The 19,466-nt window shown below is 37.9% G+C and overlaps 1 protein-coding gene across 2 annotated transcripts in view; it reads left to right on the forward strand.

Annotated features, from left to right (window-relative positions):
- The first annotated feature begins 2,137 nt into the window (after nt 1–2,137).
- jarid2b (jumonji and AT-rich interaction domain containing 2b) overlaps nt 2,138–19,466 on the forward strand; it is a 188,035-nt gene continuing 170,706 nt past the window's right edge. Inside the window, exon 1 of one of the 2 annotated variants that reach the window (XM_087294522.1) lies at nt 2,138–2,686. In XM_087294522.1, coding sequence (XP_087150648.1) covers nt 2,642–2,686 — 45 coding nt within the window. In that variant the 5' untranslated portion in view covers nt 2,138–2,641. The remainder of the gene's footprint in view (nt 2,687–19,466) is intronic. The other variant, NM_001202459.1, reaches the window with a different exon arrangement.

The following is a 19,466-nucleotide window of genomic DNA, read 5'->3' on the forward strand; positions in this document are numbered from 1 at the left end:
CCTGTGAAACACCAGGCTGAAATTCAATTATTCATCTTTTAAGTATTGATCCATCATAATCCCTGTTCATGCAATTCAGTGGAAATACTTTGATCATTTGGATTTGTACAGTTCTGCAGCAATTCTCATGTTAGTGTGGATGATAAAACCACAACAACATTTTTACTTTCTACAAGGGGAAAAATCTAAACTCTCAGATGATCACTAAACTGTTCTAATACTACTAGTAGTTGGTCAGCAAGATCACAAACTGAAGTCATGTGAACATTTTATAATTACACACATCATAACCTAATGGAATAAAATTTAGCTCTAGGCTAAGATTTTGTATGGTTGTCATGTTTTTGTTCCCATGCAAGGGTTATTCCACAATCACCCGTTATGACAAAAACATGAATATTCCGTTTGGTGACAAACTTGTTTTTTGTGAATTACTTACGCAGTCCTTTCAGATTCCTGTCATTGTTTCAAGATCTGATCATGACTCATTTCTGGAGATTCATTTCACTTTTGCCCAGTTACCAGAAGTGTGTTCGTGTATACATCTTAAGTCTAGCCTAGTTAAGACAACAAAGTTTGTGGCCTTTGCATTTTTCAGAGCCTTTTTGTATAGCATTTTTAAAATGGAATACAAAACACAGTACTGTTATTTTCTCAGTGTAAACAACATCATGATTTGGTTAAAACAGTCATGCACATTGTGTAAAATCTCTAGGCATTTGAGAGTGATAACAAATATATATTGATAAACGGCAGATTATGGCATACTCAGTTTTTCTTCTTTTATATAAAAAGTAAAAATTGTGTCTACATGAAAACACAAACACATGCTATGAAGAGCTGTCGAGCACAAAGTGACTTCAAACAAAAGAGATAACAGAAGATTTCACTAGCTTATAAAGTGGTTTAGTTTCAGAAGACAAATGACAAAATGGCATACAAAAGGAGTAGTTTTTAAAACACCCATGTGTGCATGGAAAGGGTTTACAGCGGAGATGCCCAAACATGGGCCTGCGGACCATAGTTGGCCCATGGTAACTTTGATTTGGCCCACGGTCCCATCTGAGAAGAAAGGAAGAATGACAGGTATTTAATTATATAGATTTAGCAGATAATGCCATTTCTGATTTAACTTAACAATTTGTTGGTTTTATTGTTAAGCTTTAAAATCTAAATAAATAATACAATTGAAATTAAATATTGTAAATTAATCAGATTTTTTAAATGTAAATACTGTCACCTTGCAGGTAGAGGACAATGCACAAGACCTCATCAACTTGACTAGCATTTACAGCATTGAACTCCATTGTGATATAAAATTGTTTTTATTTTAATAAATTCATTATAAGATGTACAACTATACAATTCATTAGGTAATATTGTTAGTTATTTTTGCTTTTTTATTTTTGAATACTAATAAATAAATGTAATTAAAAAAATTGAAATAAACACTTAAAAATAAATACTGCTTTATTTACCTTCGTGCCACAACCCTCAACCAAGAATGTTTTTAGTCCTTAAAAAAAATGTTTGCCCACCTCTGGTCTACAGGACCCCATGTGTGCAAAGCTTAACATAGTTGTAGTCTGTATGTAAAACTTTTCAAAGTCATGAAGCAATATTTTTCATGTAAATGTACCCTAAATATCTTGTTTTTGAGTTGCAACATAGTATGATGCTACAGTATATCATAATAGTTGTAATGCCAACTAAACCAATCTGCAAGTGTTTGGGAGGAAAGTTGAATGATACAGTTTTTTTAAGTGTCCTTTATTCACTCTTATTTGTTCCAAACCTTTATGAGTTTCTTTCTTCCATTGAATGAAATTATATTTAGAAGAAATCAGGAATTCTGTAACCACTGACTTCCAATATATTCGTTCCTGCAATGAAAGTCAATGGTTACAGATTTTCAGATTTCTTTAAAATAGGGATGTCCCAATCAGGTTTTTTTTTTTTTTTTTTTTGCTCTCGAGTTCGTCATTTGAATGACTTCCATAATACATAAAAATCCTTTGTGACTGAATCGCCCATTCATTTATTCGCCAACTCTGAAGTTGTGTTCGTTTCTGTGCTCGTGGTTATTTTGCGACGCTCCCTAAGCTCTTTAAAGTTACCGCTGAGCGTGCTGTGGGGTGTGATAGGCTGCTTAAAGAAAGAAGCGTCGCCTTGTGTTCACAAGAGCCCGTGGTGCTGCTGGAGTTCACTCACTGTCTGCTAGCTCCAGCCAAAACGAACCCTTTTCCTTTTTTTTAAATTGTATTTATTTCATCCTACCATTGGATATGCCTTTTAAAAACAAGATGTAACTGGCCACCGAACAATTACATCCTCACTTGAATGAACCTACATGTTTTAAAGAGCCGGGATGAACATCACTGATGGAAGTTTATTGTGGCGAATGCTTTTAACTATGGTGTGCCGATGTGATTGTTTATTTTGCCCTCTATCCTTGGCGATGGGTCCCTAATTTTTGGGATTATTAATTCCGCGATTCTACAAGGAATCCTCGGCGATCGAAGAGGGAATTCTGCACAGCCAGGCAAACTACAGGGGATTTAAATCGGAGACGAGAAGAGAAGCAGGAAGAAAATTCATGTGGCGATTCTCTGCTTAACAATAAATCATTTTGGATTGCAGAATGAGCAAGGAAAGACCTAAGAGGAATATCATTCAGAAGAAATACGTAAGTGTTGATCTTTCGTATGCGGCTGATCTTAAGTTTGTTCGATGGTCTTTGTGTCGATGTGAAATGCGTAAACTTTGATCACGGATGGCTCTTGTTGTGCCAAGTCTGGCTTTGAAAACGAAATAAATGCATCACACTATGTTCACACCACTTCAATAGATTTAAAGGGCTTCCTCTGAAGTTCCAGGGACGCCTATTTTCTTTTGCTTTTACTCTGAAATCATCATTGGCGATGATTGTTTTGCACGACAGATGTAAGCTTGCAAAACTCGTTTGTAAACCTGGACGTGTTTTGTTTTGTTGTTGTTGGCAAACTCCAGTGTCAAATTAATGTTATTGTGATCAGAATGGCTTTGTTTGCTCTTCTATGCCTCAAGTCTCCAAGCGGCGAGGACAACCACATCGCCCTCTTTTATTCTGGGATCTGTTTTCACGAGCAGGATTCTGCAAAAAGACACAAGTCATAAAAACAACTGTCCCAACTCCCCTGGCATCACCCATTTGTTTATTTCGGATGTAACGTTCTTTAAGTGTAAGCAATGGGTTCTTTAATGTTCTCAAAGTAACTGTGCAAAGAAAGTATTTCCTCTGCCCTTGACGACAGAGGAGGCTTTAAATTGGTGGCAGATGTAAAGTTCATTTATTAAGATTCAGAAGAGAGGATTGTCCTCAGTCTTAACATATTAAAATGAATACACGACCTTAGTCATTAATATGGGGGATTGCTTTCCCTGAAAGACGTTTTTTTGTCTCCTTTAACTCGATGAGTCTCTGCACGTTTTAAGCTATATAAGCCATTAAATGCTTACCGATCGTAATATTACACACCAGATTTTATTAAGCACATGGGATGTCGTTTATAGAATATATCCAGTCGCATTGCAGAGGCTCGCGTGTAAAGCAAACGACCATTTTAACATTTCCTCTACGATAGGTTAGTGAACCGGCGAACTTGTAGAAATGTTGGAGAACTGGGCACTACATAAGGCTTGAACTTTTCTGGCTGGTGATTTACTTTACTCGGGAGCGGAATTAAGAAAGACTACCATAACAAAAGCCCGAGTCTCCTCAGAGACAGCCGACCAAACCTCTCTCGGTTAACCCTCAAAGAACTGCCTCCTTACCAGAGTTTCCAGGCGCTTTACCTGTAACGTTATTTAAGGAGTTTGTTTTTCGTAGTTTGCGAGACTGTTACATTTTTCAGTGTCCATGTTATCAACTAAGATCTTCTCAAATCAAGCTAACATTAAGAAATAATTTCCCTCCAGCGCGTGAAAGGGTTAGCTCGTGCAGCCAATTTTTGTCTGCTGTTGTGTGAAGTAGGTTTGTCACGTGCTCTCGATTATTTATAACTTTTCCTCCCTAAGAGTCACATTTGAGCTTAATCGCTAAATATCGATTTAAAATATGTTTTAGTGATTCGGTATTAATATTTAAGTTTTTATTTTCATCAGCAACAGGTTAGCGTGAGTAAAACCAACATGGCAAAGCTTTAAGGTTATGATGACGCAAAACGGGGGCAGTTTCCAAGCACGTTATCTGTGCCATTTATCCCTTTATGTAAAGGTTATGGAAATCGTTTTACTTTTTGTTGTTGTACTGTACTAGTGCAGCATCTCGTTGTCACGTTGGCTTACAAAAATGTGACGCAATTACAAATTTGTTGATTGACAAGGGAAATGAAAGTGATTACAACAGAAGTCTTGGGCCACGTGGTAGCTGTACTTCTTGAGAAGACTGATTCAGTTAAAACCCCTGTACTGGTAAAAGTTTAAAAGCCATCCTAAAATAACTTGACAAAGTGTTGTTCTGTTCTGTTTTTTTTTTTCACACAGATTGTCTGATTTATGAAAAATATTATTTAAGTCACTGCATTTTTGTTGGACATTTAAAAAAGGAAAAGTATTTGAGGAAAACATATTATGACAAGCACAGCTCTAATTATTTTGCTTGGACTCTTGTTTGGATTTATTTCTTTACTCTGTTGTATAAAGTTCTAAAGAAATGTCAAAGAAAATAACTGGTTAAAATGTGTGTTTTTTCTTTCTCCTTTTTGAAATACTGTTGTTTATAAAGTCTGACTTTCTGTTGCATCTCAGACTGGGGTCTGCTCTGTCTTGTATAGACCACACCTCATGCATGGTTAGGGTCATATGTAGGGTGTATAGAATGGACCTGAACCATTTCGAACATGGCTGTTTGTGTCACATCTGTGCAGTGCAGACAGCTGTGCTAAAATCTGGTCAGGCAAACAACAAAAACAACCTGAAGGATCTGTCCCCTGGGCCTGCACAACTCTTGGCCCCTTGCATTCTGCCTCCCCTTAATTAGCGTAAGACAATTATACATGCTTGGCTTAACCATATCCCCTGGAACATGAGTCCAAGGGACACCCCCCCCACCCCCGTTTTTTTTTATTGCCCCATTTTCGTTCACATGTGCTGTGAATATTATTAAAATTCATTTAGTGGAAAACGAGAGAGGGAGAAAAAAATATGATAATAGATGTTAATAAGAGCAAACAAGAAAATGCAATTAGACCATCCCTGATTGATAGACGTGTGTGAACAGCAGAAGGGGGGCAAGTAGGCACTTCTGCTTTCAGACGAGCCCCTTTAATGGCTTCTCTCAACGAGGTCGTCTTGACACTCTCTGAAGCAACTTCTCTGTATAATTATTTTTGAGGGTTGTTTTCAGAGAAAATAGTTATGCTGGTTTTGATTTTAGACTTTGGCTAATGAATGCAGCCGGAGCTTGCGTTTGTGTTCTTGTTCTGTTGAAGTGAACATGGCACATGGTGCGGGGGGGAACGGGGGTTACCCATGGCTATTCTTCCTCTCTCGTTCTCTCTATCCGACTCTCTCTCTCTCTTTCTCTCTCTCTCTCTCTCTCTCTCTCTCTGCAGGCCCAGCTGGGGTCGAACCCTGATTCATAGACGTGTGGTGAGATAGGCACAGCTGCTGTAGGGGCCTTTACAAATGTAAAGAAGCTGTCAGTGTTTGTTTCATCAGGCGTACAACTGATGAGGGCCAAGTTGAAAAATCCACAGCAGTGTGTGGCGCACAAAAAAGCTGGAAACAAAAATAGAGAGCAGGGCCAAGGCTCACAGAGCCCTCCCTCTGACCCCTTCCCCCGCTCAGAGTCCTCCAGCTTTACAATGTAAATGCAGGCACCTCGTCCATTTGTGAGGAGAAAGCTGCGAGGCTCTGCGTGTGAGAGATTGTATGTTTGTGTTTCAGCGCCTGCCACTAGCACCACTGCGCTTCATTTAACCCTGTGTTTTAATGCAAATGTTTTTTTTTTCTCTCCTGAATTCTCCAAGGATGTGACTTAGCAAAATTCATGGATCATACCTCAGGAGGCCAGCTGTTGTAAAAGGCCTGAGTTAATCTCGTGAGTTTGTTGGTAAACTGTGGTATTTGAGTCGACTAGAATCTAAATACTAAAAGAATCTAGAGTCTAAATAGATAAAAACACTTTTAATGAATCATAATAATAATCATTTTTATTTACAGTGCGAAATTCTCAGACCCAAAGCGCCAAAGCATACAGTAAGAAAGCAGAGTGATTAAAAAAAAAAATAACAGTAAAAACACCACAATAAGACAATAAAATATGAACAATACAATTGAATGATTAAATTGGTAAAAATAATCAACCTAAGTTAAAAGCAATGGTAAAAATGTGAGTCTTGAGTAGTTTCCTAAAACAGTTTAGAGAAGAGGCATTCATGATGCTGATGGGTAGACCCATAGCTTAGGCGCACTGTATGAACAAGCTCTACCACCCATGGTCTTTAATTTACAATGGTGCTGATGCACTGTAATCATAAAACAATAATAATGATAAAATAGTTTGAACCTATGCAGTGAAAATGTCATTTCATTATAAATGCATGGTGGATTATATAAATAGTGCTAAGATGACAGAAATACTTCTGAAAGGAGTTGTAAGCGCATAATTAACCACAGGTTAAATGGAGTAAACTGTTTTTGCAGGGGTATATGTATATATATCACATCAATATCAGTTAATTTAAATGTGTGTATGTGTCTTATGTGTCCCCCCTCCCCCCGTAAATTATAGGTGTTTATGAATCTACATTAAAGCAGTGGCTATGTGGGACTCTCTTGATGCCAGATCTGTTTGGCAGATAATAGCTGGCTTGAGTGTCTGTTTATAATTTTTTATAGTTATCCTTTGAATATTTTACAGGGAATTTTTTTCTTTCTTGGAGCAGCCTGCTAAAGTGCTCTGCCAAGAAATGATGCTTCACCTCACAATATCATTATGTGAATCTGGCCTGGTGCAGTTACAGATAGCGCTGCCGCTCTCTTTTTTTATGGCTGTTGCATCACCACAGTGCATTATGCAATGTGACCTTTCGCTTATCGACCTTTACAATCATATGTGATCCAACCTTCACAAGTGCTGAGCTCCTTGGTCAATGTGTGACTGCTTGCTTGGGGCTCACTCCCACATCAGCAAACATGCACAGGTTGTTACGTATGCGGATATGCCTATGTAATGCAAGGAATTTGCTCTGCTAACATAAAAACAGGTGCAGCAGTGCTTTGATAAGTGGTACGGCTTACGTGTTGTTTACGTGTTGAATTCTTCCCTTCCCTGCCTTTCATTCCTCTGCCCTGTACTTTGTATTATGATGAGATAAAAGGTCATAATATCAGATGGAGTTATTCCCGTGCAGTGTGGTGAGGGAGCTGTGGTGTATGATGCAAATAATGCTCTAGAGATGGCTTATCATGTGATTGAAGTCTGCATCAGCAGAGCTCCAATGTTAAAACAAATTTGGTTTCGAGATGTATTGTTTCAATTAAGAAAAAAAAAAAAAACATCTGTTAAGCTTTAGCCTGGGTCTTTAGGATAGTTCCAAACCAGTTTGAGTTTCTTTCTTTGTTTAAACACAAAGAAAGACATACTTGAGAATGTTAGAAAAAAAGTCATTGGCTGCGTCCGAAACTGCCTACTACTCAGTAGGTACTGCATTTGAATTTAAACGTATTACTCGACCGTTAGAAAAGTACGTTCTACACAGTATGAATGCGAGCAGTATAAATGGAATTCGATAATACTACATCCGCCATTTTCTCATGATCACATGATCTACCCACGTCAGTTGCGTCGCTTCACCCCCATTCATGGATTCTCTCACAGGGCATCATGGGATAGCGCATGGTGCATGATGCACTTTAATGCGTACACATCCGGGTACTTCTTGCATACTGTTTTTCGAATTCTATAGATTCAGACATACTCCTCGGCTTACATACTGTTTTTAGCGTACTATATAGTATGCGGTTTCTGACGCAGCCATTGACTTCCTTAGTATGTTTTGTTTCTGCTGTAGATGTCAATAGGTGTTTTTCCATCATTCTTCAAAATGTCTTGTTTTGGGTCTAAAAGTTTAGACCCACTTGAGTGTGAGTAAATAGTAAGACAAGTCTGTATTCAAACGTTTGTATTGTCAATCATGCAGCGATTATTTGAAGCACTGCTCGCATAGAATAGACTTAATCTATTTTTAAATCTTTCTGTCAAGTTAAATCCATTGTGAAGTCTTTGACACAGCTTTCACCCTTCAAGCAGAATGAATTTTGAATGCATTAAAGAAATTTTGTCTGTGAAAATTTAGTGAGCAGCGGCAAAATGTGATAGTAGGTGATACTGACTTCATCAGAACTCCTTTATTATTTATTTATTTCATTGTTTTTATTATTTATTTTATTATTTTGCAAGAATTTCAGAAAAAGTTTAATACTGTAGTAACATTGCTGTAAACCACCAAGATCCAGGCCTAGATTTTAGGGTTAGGATTTGGTCTATATCTGGACCTCTATACAATTTGTAAAAATTTTTACCATCTGAGACAAATGTTGAGGAGTGTATATATAAAAATTATTTTGTCACAGAGCAAAACAATGTCTTTAATGTAAGTGCCTAGATCAGTGTTTCTCAATCACAATCCTGGAGGACCATCAGCACTGCGTGTTTTGGAAGTCTCCTTTGTCTGTTACACCTATTACAGGTCTTTTAGTCTCTGCTAATGAGCTGATGATCTGAATCATGTGTGTTTGGTTAAGGAGATATGGAAAATGTGCAGAGCTGGTGGTCCTACAGGAACGTGGTTGAGAAACACTGCCCTAGTTGTTGTTATAACAACGCAACGCCAACTTTCTCCAGTATAAATCCTTAATACCAAAAGTGTTAATCTCCATCTCTTAAACTTTTCAAGCTATAGGGGAAGTAGCAATAAGGAGTTCTTCGGGTTCAAAGGACTAGTATTGGTCATGCCAGAATTGGTACATCAAGGACGAACAATGATTTGTTCCTCTTTTAAGTAGTATTTCCAGACATGCTTTCTCAGTTCCTTTGTGTTTTGTCTTGCTTGCACTTGGCTCAAGGCGGAGTAACCTCACTGATGTTGTCGTGAATGCTGACATGTGGCCAAGACACGGCAGCAACAGGCAGAACTCTTGGCAGCGGTACTTCTCTTTCACAACTGTGTTCCCCTTCGTGACGCTGACAGACTGTTCTGTGCTCTGGAGGTGGTTTTTGTCCTTTCCTCTGTCTGCTTTTGTGGATCATTGTAGCATTAGTTTTCATCCATTGCGTTCCAAATGTGCTGATCAGGTGCCGACTGGAATTGACAGTCCCTTCTGAAAGCAGCCATATTGAAGACATTTACTGTAATGAGGAAGTGGCTTATACCGTAATCATTTCAGGCTTTTAAAAATCAGCCTCTGTGGTTTTTGTTGTGCATGTGTGTGTGTGTGTAAGGGAAAGAGAGTCTGAGCGCATTTAAAGACCTCCCCCTTAGAGCGATGCAATGGAAGTGTCTTTGGGTACGCTAACCCTCCTGCCAGAACATTTGTAATTCAGTGCTGCATCTCTCATTAGCCGGCGAGATGCGTGCCACTGGGAGCCATGTGGCTGCTTTTGTGCAAGTTCAGCTGCTTGAGGAGAGGCCAGTGGGGCCTCTCATAGCCCTGACACTGGGGTTAGTCATTTTGTTTAGTGTCGAGGGCCCTAGCAAGACATGCAGTCGTGTAGTGTTTGACTTGTCACGACAGTTTGGAAGGCTTCTATTTTATGCTATTCTATTTTCTGAAGGTAGTAGGTCAGATCTATAAATCGTAGATGTTGTTCTGCACGGAATCCTCTAGTATTGTTTTGAAGACACCACAGTGAAAACCACTACTGAACAATTTACACTGTGTGTGTGTGTTTGGCTTTGTATACAGCATTAATCATTTGTTTTGTGGCTCATCTGGATTTCCAGACCTCTTGATGTTGTTTTCGACATGGTTGGTGCCAGAAGAAACTTAAATGAATTCATTCTCCTCATCAGTGGGACTCAGCTTAATGTTGCTGGCGAATGCTACAGGAATGATCACAGAAAATTCTAGAGCATGGATTGCGATTGATGTTTGGATGACTTCTGTTTACAGGCACGGGTGCTTTGATGGCTTTTTTATTGGGTGGCAGCTATTTACACTAAGTGTAATAGAAGATAGATGCTATTTACACTGAGTAAATAGTGGTAGATGATGTTTGCACCCAAATGTAAATAGCAACAAATGGCATCTTGTTGACACTAAGTGCAAGTTCTGATGAATGCTAGTCAGACAAATGTTTAATAGAAGTAATCTACTTTTGCACTAAGAGTGTTTTTTTCTATTTAAGCAGTTATCTCATAATTGCAAACAAATTGCAATCAAATTATCTACTTTTATTTCAGAGACACACATCCTGAGTGTGATGAAGTCTATATATGGTGGTTATTTTCCCTGTTTTAGGGCTTCAAAATGTTTAAATGTATACTTGTATAAAGATTACAATTGCTTGTCACTTAAGCTGCAGTTACACTGCATGATTCAAGTGACTCGATTCCGATTTTTATTCATTTATTTTTTCTCCCATGTGGCACAGATTGGATATGGCCCATGTAGGTGTAAGCAAGAAAAAATCACATGGATTCCGATTTACTCAAATTAGATTCAGGCCTTGTTCATATGTGCAAATGTATCCGATATGAATCTGATCCGTGCCCTCGTGTCTGCAGTGTAAGACAGTAGATCAGCTTTTCAAAATGAAAAAAATGAAACCCTGCCAACAGATTAAATACAGGAATGGAGAAAATATCGCTTTTTTATTATTTGCTGTTGATCAGCACCCACTTTTTTTCCCTCTGGTCATTGCGCCTTTGCCGTGTGTAGACAATCAGATATGATTTACTTTTAAAACATAGTGTGAGCTGGTCATCAAAAAAAATCACTAAATCAGAATTGACTAACAAGATCTGCAGTGTAAATGCAGCCTTTGGAATGCCCTTAAAGTGGAGATTTTTTTAAAATCATATCTATCCTTATCAGTTTCACATTAAACTACTTCATTTTGTATAGTGTTGCCAATTCATTAATAAATAAATGAATAAATAAATTAGAACATTATATTAAACTTGCCAACGTTGTAGTCACCAGTGTCACTTAATCTTGTGAAAATCTCCATCCTGTAGTCCACAGTAGTCACTTTTATTTATTTTTTTAATGCCTACAGAAAATGTATTATGCATACATACACCCATACACATGCATTGTACATACTTACATCACCTTCAGCCCACTGAAGCTAAGCAGGGCTGAGCCTGGTCAGTACCTGGATGGGAGGCCGCATGGGAAAACTAGGTTGCTGTTGAAAGTGGTGTTAGTGAGGCCAGCAGTGGGAGCTCAACCTGCGGTCTGTGTGAGTTCTAATGCCTCAGTAAAAGTGAAAGGGACACCAAATGGCTTGTTTCCACTGACTGGTTTGGTTCGGGTCGATACGGGTCACCTTTCTCAGGCTTGCGTTTACACCACCAAGGGTAGCCTTTCGATGGGCATGGTGTATGATCCTGCAACAACAGCACACAACAGCACACGGCAGATTTTTCTTCTTAGCTTTGTGTCTGTTCATCAAGACAACAACAAGGTTTGTTTGAGCCCGGGTCATCCATGGCTCGTTATTATATGCATATAGAATTTCCATGTAATGTCTCGGCTGTGTATTAGAACTCGGCGGTTCCTTTGTTTTCATTCAGCATTCCACTGTCAGCATTTTTGACAGTGGAAACGGGCCAAAACTGTCAGTGGGAGCCGTCTTTTGCATGAGACATTAAATTGAGGTCCTGACTCTGTGTGGTCATTATGGCAATTCTTGTAAAGAGTAAGGGGTGTCACTCCAGTGTCCTGGCCAAATTCCCTCCATCGGCCCTTATGATCATGGCCTCCCAATCATCTCCATCCACCAAACTGGCTGCATCACTATCTCTCCACACCACCTATAGCTGGTGTGTGGTGTGTTATACAAGTGGATGCTGCACACTGGTGGTGGTGTGGAGAGACCCCCTACTTCATGATTGTAAAGCACTTTGGGTGTATGGCCATACATGATAAATGCACTATATAAATACTCATTACTTACTTACACTATATTCAAGGTTTCATGATCAGTAAGGATTTCAAATACATGTACTTGCATTCTGGCCTCCAAAACACCTCCATGTTTATAAATGGACAAAATGATTTTTAGTGCACTATTTTTTTAAGAAACGGTGTAGCCCTATCTTAAATGTAGATTTTTAAAAATCCCTAAACTTAATTTACGTAATGTCCTGATTACGATTGCATGTTTTTTAATGCAAAGAAAATTAAAATGTTAAAGAAGCCAATGTTCGTCATTGTCTGATTTGGCTTCTTGATGTGTCATAGCGTGTACATCTGTTTTTAAGCATAAGCTAACCCTCAGCGTAAGGATCTCTGGTGTCTGTTCTACACCATTTTAGGTGCTGAAAGGCAAACCTGTCCATGGATTAAATGACAGTCTCTTGTTTAACCCACAAAACCTTTTGACAGTCAAGGACAAATCTGACAGGATCCAGATAATATCATTAAATCCAGTTCCAGATAGAGTTTCAGCCGTGGCGACTAATGGTGCTGTTAGCTCTGTAAAGTGATCTGAATTTAAATCACTTTTTACACCACAATAAGCTCATCAAAGTCATCGGCTCCGGTCCTCTTGGCACTCCGCCGTATATAGCATTCTAGCATTTACGAGCAACTTTCACAATTCTCATGTTTAGTGTCTGGCTGGAAATTAGCTCTCCTAAATGAGCTGTTTACTGTTAATTCCAGACAGAAGTTTCTAATTAATTAACACCTAGCAAACAATCACTTTAGAGGTAAATGGAATCGAAAGTACAATTTAATGTTTCCATTGTGACTAAAAACAGTGTCTTGGGAGGAAAAAAAACATTGATCACACATGCACTATGCCATCCGAGGGGCCTAGTCACTATGTTTCCATAGTAACCACCCTGGTGCCAGAACACGGCGTCTCTCTGGCTTTTTTTTTTTTGAATCGCCACTTGAGTGTCTGAAAATAGTGGTGCTCTGCGGACGCTGAGAGCTCATAATGAGCTCTGGCTGCTCCGGGGGAGACAGAACAAGCTTCTTAACTGCACACTCATGAATCAGATATTCTCAACAAATCCACAAGTGCTTTTTTTTGCGACATGTGAACGAAGCAAAATGCTCATAGACAGTTGCTGCTCAACTGACCAGGCTGAGTGAGGTTTGGTTTAATGGGGCCTATTCACACACAAATGCAAGCATGCATATTGACGCTAAATGCTAGTGTGCATAATGCTTTCTGGTTTTTATGCAGGTACTCAAAAGCAAGGCTGGGCCGGTATTGATTTTTGCTGCTGATAAGTGATGTTTTAGTCCAGATTCGTGGTTAATGGCAGCGTCTGTTAGCTGTTTGTCTGCCGACAGACGTGAGCTGTCTGGCTCTTCCTGTCTTCCCATTTTTACAATCTCCCTGCTGCTCTATTTGCCTCTGAGAGCAGCACTTGAATCAGTTGTTGTTCTCGTTGGATTTGCAAGTACTTGTCGGTCTTTGCAACTTTGCATTTAAAGGCTATAACCTGTTCTATAGCTGCCTGATAATCAAGTTACTGAAGTTGTAAGAGACTGTCATAAATAAACAATAAATCGCACAAAAATTAAAATTCTCATGTAGTTGCACATCTGTCATATGTTCTTTTGGGTAACACAATAGTTTAAAGGGGTAAATTGGCATGATCACATTGAACTTATGGAACACACTGGTATTTTAGCAAGTTTTTAGCATTTATAGCATAATTTGATGTATGCTTTTTTTCAATGTGACTTGAGGTACATTTGCATAACTATATTGAATGAAAACATTTTAGCATGTTTAATCATTGTTTGTAGGCTTTTTCCATTGTGACTTGAGGTAAATTAGCATGACTACATTACACTAAAACATTTAGCATGTTTAGCATAGTTTGAGCTAGGCTTTTTTTCATTGTGACTTGGGATAAATTGGCATGACTACATTGAATGACATTTTAGCATGTTTTTAGCATTTTTAGCATAATTTGGTGTAGGTATTTTTTGTGATTTGAGGTAAATTGGCATGACTACATTAAATGAAAACATTTTAGCATGTGTTTATTTATTTTTTTAGCATGTTTTTAGCATTGTTAGCATAATTTGGTGTAGGCTTTTTTGTGATTTGAGGTAAATTGGCATGACTACATTGAATGAAAACATTTTAGCATGTGTTTATTTATTTATTTATTTATTTTAGCAATTTCAGCATTATTTGATGTAGTTTTTTTTTTATTGTGACATAAGGTAAATTGTCATGAGGACATTGAATGGAAACCTTTTGGCATGTTTTTAGCATAATTTGATGTAGGCTTTTTTCATTGTAACTTGAGAGAAATTAGCACGACCGGCGCTTAATTTTTGCCAGAACACTCTGGATCCAGCACCTATGAAATCTGATCTGACACCTCATTTTACCGATCCACCTCCTCACCCACCCTCCTCCCCCACTACTTTGCTGTTCACTTTCACTTTTTTCCGCGACTCCCCAACTCTCTTCACTTTCGTCCACAACAACCAACACCAGCCCTGGCTCGTAACTTGAGTACGCCCCCCCCCCCCATCTCTCTCAACTTTCGTGCGCGACAGTTCCACATCCTCAGGTGGCATGCCGGATCCGTTACCCCAATGTGTTCTTGGACCTTGTGATTCACAAATTAAGCACTGAGCATGACTACATTGAACTAAAGCATTTTAGCATGTTTTTAGCATTTCTAGCATAATTTAATGTAGGCTTTTTTTTCATTGTGATTTGAGGTTAATTTGCATAACTGCATTGAACTAATGCATTTTAGCATGTTTTTGCTTTTGATCTAGGCTTTTTTGTGACTTGAGGTAAATTTGCATAACTACATTGAACAAAAACATTTTTAGCAAACAACAGTTTTGTCAAATTTGCAGTCCATTTAAATCAGTTTTATTGATAAAATTCTGGATTATGCATGCTAGGCTAGTAGTAAGCTGTACTGCTACGCATCTGTGCAGCTGTGTATTCTACTACTTTTTGCTTAAATTGTAAAGTACTTACAATTTGCACATTGACTGAACGTCCTATTGGTATCCTTTTCCAAAACTTGCTCTTTGAAATGTAATTAGCTACCATTACCTGTAGGAAAGTTAACCCCATTAAAAATCATAAAATAATTCAGACAGACTGGCAGGAGCCGAGGTGAGTTTGGCTCCCATGTGTGCTGACAGATTTATGAGCAAATGTGTATTATAGAATGTCACTCTTGACATGGCGAACGCAGTAATATTGAGTGACAGCATCATGTTTCCAGTAATCTTGTTTTAATGTACACACACGAGGCAGAGTTTGCAGATTTAGTCAGCCGTTTATTTCAACTGCTGTAATTTAGCTGGAATGAAGGGTTTGAAAATTTCTTGCGAATATTTTGCTAAAGCTTTAAATTAGTCATAATCTCATATTTAGTGTTTGTGAAGGGCCAGAGATTCTCTGCAGGCTTCTTCCTGTGGAAAGTCTCAGTGACAGCAGAGGAGGAAAAACTTCTGTTTTTTTGTGCCGCCTCATTCATGCACAGATGTGGGAAATCACCTCTTTTTGGCCTTAAAAATTTCAACTCTGCTTTTTTTTGGTGTTATAATTGAAAATGAGGAATGTATTTCTAGCCTTTTGTAGTTTTGTTTTTGCGTTTTGAGTGAAAAAGCAATAGTGCGAAATCTCCGCCTTTCCACCATGACATGTATTCATGCAACACAAGAGAATTAGGGATTTATTTAATGCTTTACCACCACCCACCCTTCAGTGAGCTTTCTTTCATTTTGCCCATAATACTTTTAACTTACCTTGATTGTTCTGCTAGCTACTTTCCTACTCGCAGTTTTTTTTTTTTTTTAAATATCCTTTATTGTTCTATTCTTTTCCGTTTTCTTGTGTTAGCTGCCCTTTCCAGTGCTTCCCTGCTGACAGGCTGGAAAGCGAGTCGTCTGTAAGAAAGTAACAGCAATCTATGAGGTGAAAATCATTTCTTAATTGCTGCGATTTGGGCAGTGACCTGCTTGTGAGAATGAGTATAGTTTGATCTGTAAAACGCCCTGAGCGAGCTTGTAACACCTGGCTGCCTGTCTGAGGCCCGCACTACCTAATCGGCCTCCAAAAAGCTAGTTTAGTATACGAAAAAAAGCAGCAGATGCTTTGTGTGTCTGTGTGTGCGCAAAATGGGAGGCTTGCACATTATGATCTATTTTCCTCTCAGAGCAGTATGGATTTTTTTTTTACTCTGCGGTGTGATAATTAATGGCTAATGTTCAGAATATAGTCTTGGGCTCTTCCATTAATTCAACTCTCCTTAATGGCATGTACATGTGTTGAACAGGTTCACAGGCAGCAGTCGCTATAATTTTTTTTTCTTAATTCACGTTTATATTGTGTCTTTTATTGTTGTGTGTTTCTGAAATGGCGATTGATTTAACATTTTTAGCAGGTTGCTGTAATGCAACAACCTCAGTCTGAAACTGCTGTATGGTACAGTTATCACACTCTATTCAATAGATTTATAGACTACTGTTCAAATGGTTGAGGGTAGTGAGATTTGCAAGATTTATTTTAGAATGATTTCTGAAGGATTATGCGACATTTGAGAGTAAAGTAATGCCTGATGAAAATTCTGCTTTGACATCAAAGGAATAATTTACATTTGAATGTTATAAGAGACTTCTTTCAAAGGGTTACAAAATGGAACAACAAAAAAGCCTAAGCTTTGTTTTTTTTTTGTTGTTGTTTTTTTTACTTTTAAAACATTTCCCAGTGATGAGTTGTGGCTGGATGGGCATCCACTGCATAAAACTTGTGCTGGATTTATGCCAAGTTGTTGGTTCATTCCACGGTGATGACCCCTGATTAATAAAGGGACCAAGCTTAAAAGAAAATGAATGAATGAATTAACGTTTGAATCAGGGTATCTATAGGGTTCTAAAGTCCTTAGATGTCTTAAATTTCAAAAGGCCTTAAAAAGTCTTAAATTGACTGAAATATTGTCTTCATTTTATTCATTTAATATTATTTTAAATGATTTACTTATAAACTATTTATTCAAACTTAATTTCCTTTTTTATGTAAAGCTACTTAATTATCCAACTCTCATCCAATCACAAACAAAAAATAATAAAAGTTAAGAATAAAACTTTTAGAATCGCAATCGAACTTGGGTGCTGTCCAGACATTTGAACCAAGTGTGAAAGCACCCTTAAACATCATTAAACAACATTATCTGTCAATACAAACAAACCCTAGCTGAATACAAAAACTCTTTAAAAAATTAAATGTAAGCACAACATATTGTTATAATATTAGTTATCAATAAAACTTTAAGTCAATTTATATGTATATACAGTGTTTCCTCTAGGATTTTTTTCCAGCTGTGGTGGCAGGTCTTTTACATAAATCTACCAACTACCTATGGCGTTATTTCAATGACAAATGAAGAAATGTTGTGAGCGCAGTATTACAAGTTGAGATCGCATTTATGTAATACTAGCATGCAAATCTCTTTGCTTGTGCGCCGATTCCCTCTGCTCGTACACATAACTTCTTGCACGCCCCCTCTGCTGGTGAAGTGCAGATTTTCTTGTGCGCTCTCAAATAAACACTGCTAAACTGCGATTTAGTGCGTTTATATAATGAGTATGTCTCCAACAATTACAAGATTTGCTAGGAATATTTATGAATGTCTCCAATAGACCCACTGAGTGGCATTAATGCATCCTGAAGTAAAGTGAAATGGCAGTGAACTCCAGCAAGATAAAGTAATTGTATGCAGAACCACAGACTTTATCTATAAATAAAGTATAATTATGGAAACTGTTCATCTTAATTGAAAGCGACGTCGGGTTTGCTGGCCTCACGCATCATGCACCTGTCAGTCAGTCAGTCAGTCAGTCAGTCAGTCAGTCAGCATGTAATCTTAAAGGGTTAATCAAATAACCCATAGCACTACTTGCGATTTAAAACCCGCTATAAAAAAAAAAACCCAACGACTGAATGTTTTGAATGAGAAGCTGTTGTGTAGCCATGGCAGGATGAATTTTGGTGTGGTGCACGCCATGAAAGAATGAATGTAGCGGAAATCATATGTCTTGTTGGTGATTGGATGCATGTTGAATCAATTGGGTAGCTTTACATTCAGTCATTTATTTTCCTTCCAGCTGCAACCAAGTACAAGGAAAGGTATAAACGAAGGAAAGTTAAGACCTGTTTAAAGTTATTTAAGACCTCCAAGACAATGTTTCAGTGAATTTAAGACTTTGTAAAGCCTAAAATTGTGTTTTTGAAATGTAAGACACTTCAAGACTCCGTGGATCCTCTGAATTATGTTTAATAGTTATGCTGCAAAAAATATATGTATATAACCAGGGTCTATTTTTTTGACACGTTGTTTAAGCAAATGGCTAAGATATAACTTATTGGAATTATAGGCAAATCATATTAGATAGGGCAAGTACTTTTTTTCCTGATAGGCTATTTAAAATCTCTAGTGTTTAGTCCAGTAAAAGTCTAAAATTTTATTCTTCATGGTCTTAAAAGGTTTTGAAAAGTCTTAAATTTGACTTTGTGAAACCATCAGAAACCCTGTAAATGGAAGTGCATTACTTGAATGATCTATAATGTGTAAACATTTGTATTACATTTACATAAAGATATATAAATATATAAATAAAGAAGTGTGTTTAAATGGAAGCTTGAAAAGTGTTTTTTTTCTTCTTTTTTTTTTCTCCATGTGGTTCTATTTGAGTGTGGCAGAGAGACAGCAGGTCTTGCGTAGTCCCTGCCTGTGGTCACCCAGCCTCTGTGCTCTTGTCAACTGTCAGTTTCTGCTGTGGTTGCATCCTTCAGCACCGGAGTAACTGGTAATCTTATCTCACTGTCAGTTCGCCTTACTCTCTGCCTGCCTTCTGAGCCCCCGTTAACCCCTCGAACCTCAAGCTGCCGCCAATCTGTCACCTCCCTGCCGTCTTGCAGAGAAAGATTGAGAAAGTGAACACATGCTGAACTCCCATATCTGACCTTATTATTCTTTGACAGACTTTGTACAGATAAATCTAACTCTACCGCACTACCTTACAGTACTGGGGCTTATTAAACTTATTAAACGTGATTTTAGTCCAATTAAAAAGATGTCGGGAATGCTGTACTATGTCTTTTTAAATCAGATAAAACATTTTAAGATGAGCAAACTAGGAAAGCTTATGTGTTTGTATACAATCTTAATAGGTAACATAGCATCTTTTTTATATAAAATGTAATTAAAACATCCTTCAGAAACATGCAACACTTTTTTTTGTTT

The sequence above is a fragment of the Danio rerio genome, chromosome 19 (assembly GCF_052040795.2).
Source record: "Danio rerio strain M-AB ecotype USA chromosome 19, GRCz13ab, whole genome shotgun sequence".
In the NCBI taxonomy this organism is placed as follows: domain Eukaryota; kingdom Metazoa; phylum Chordata; class Actinopteri; order Cypriniformes; family Danionidae; genus Danio; species Danio rerio.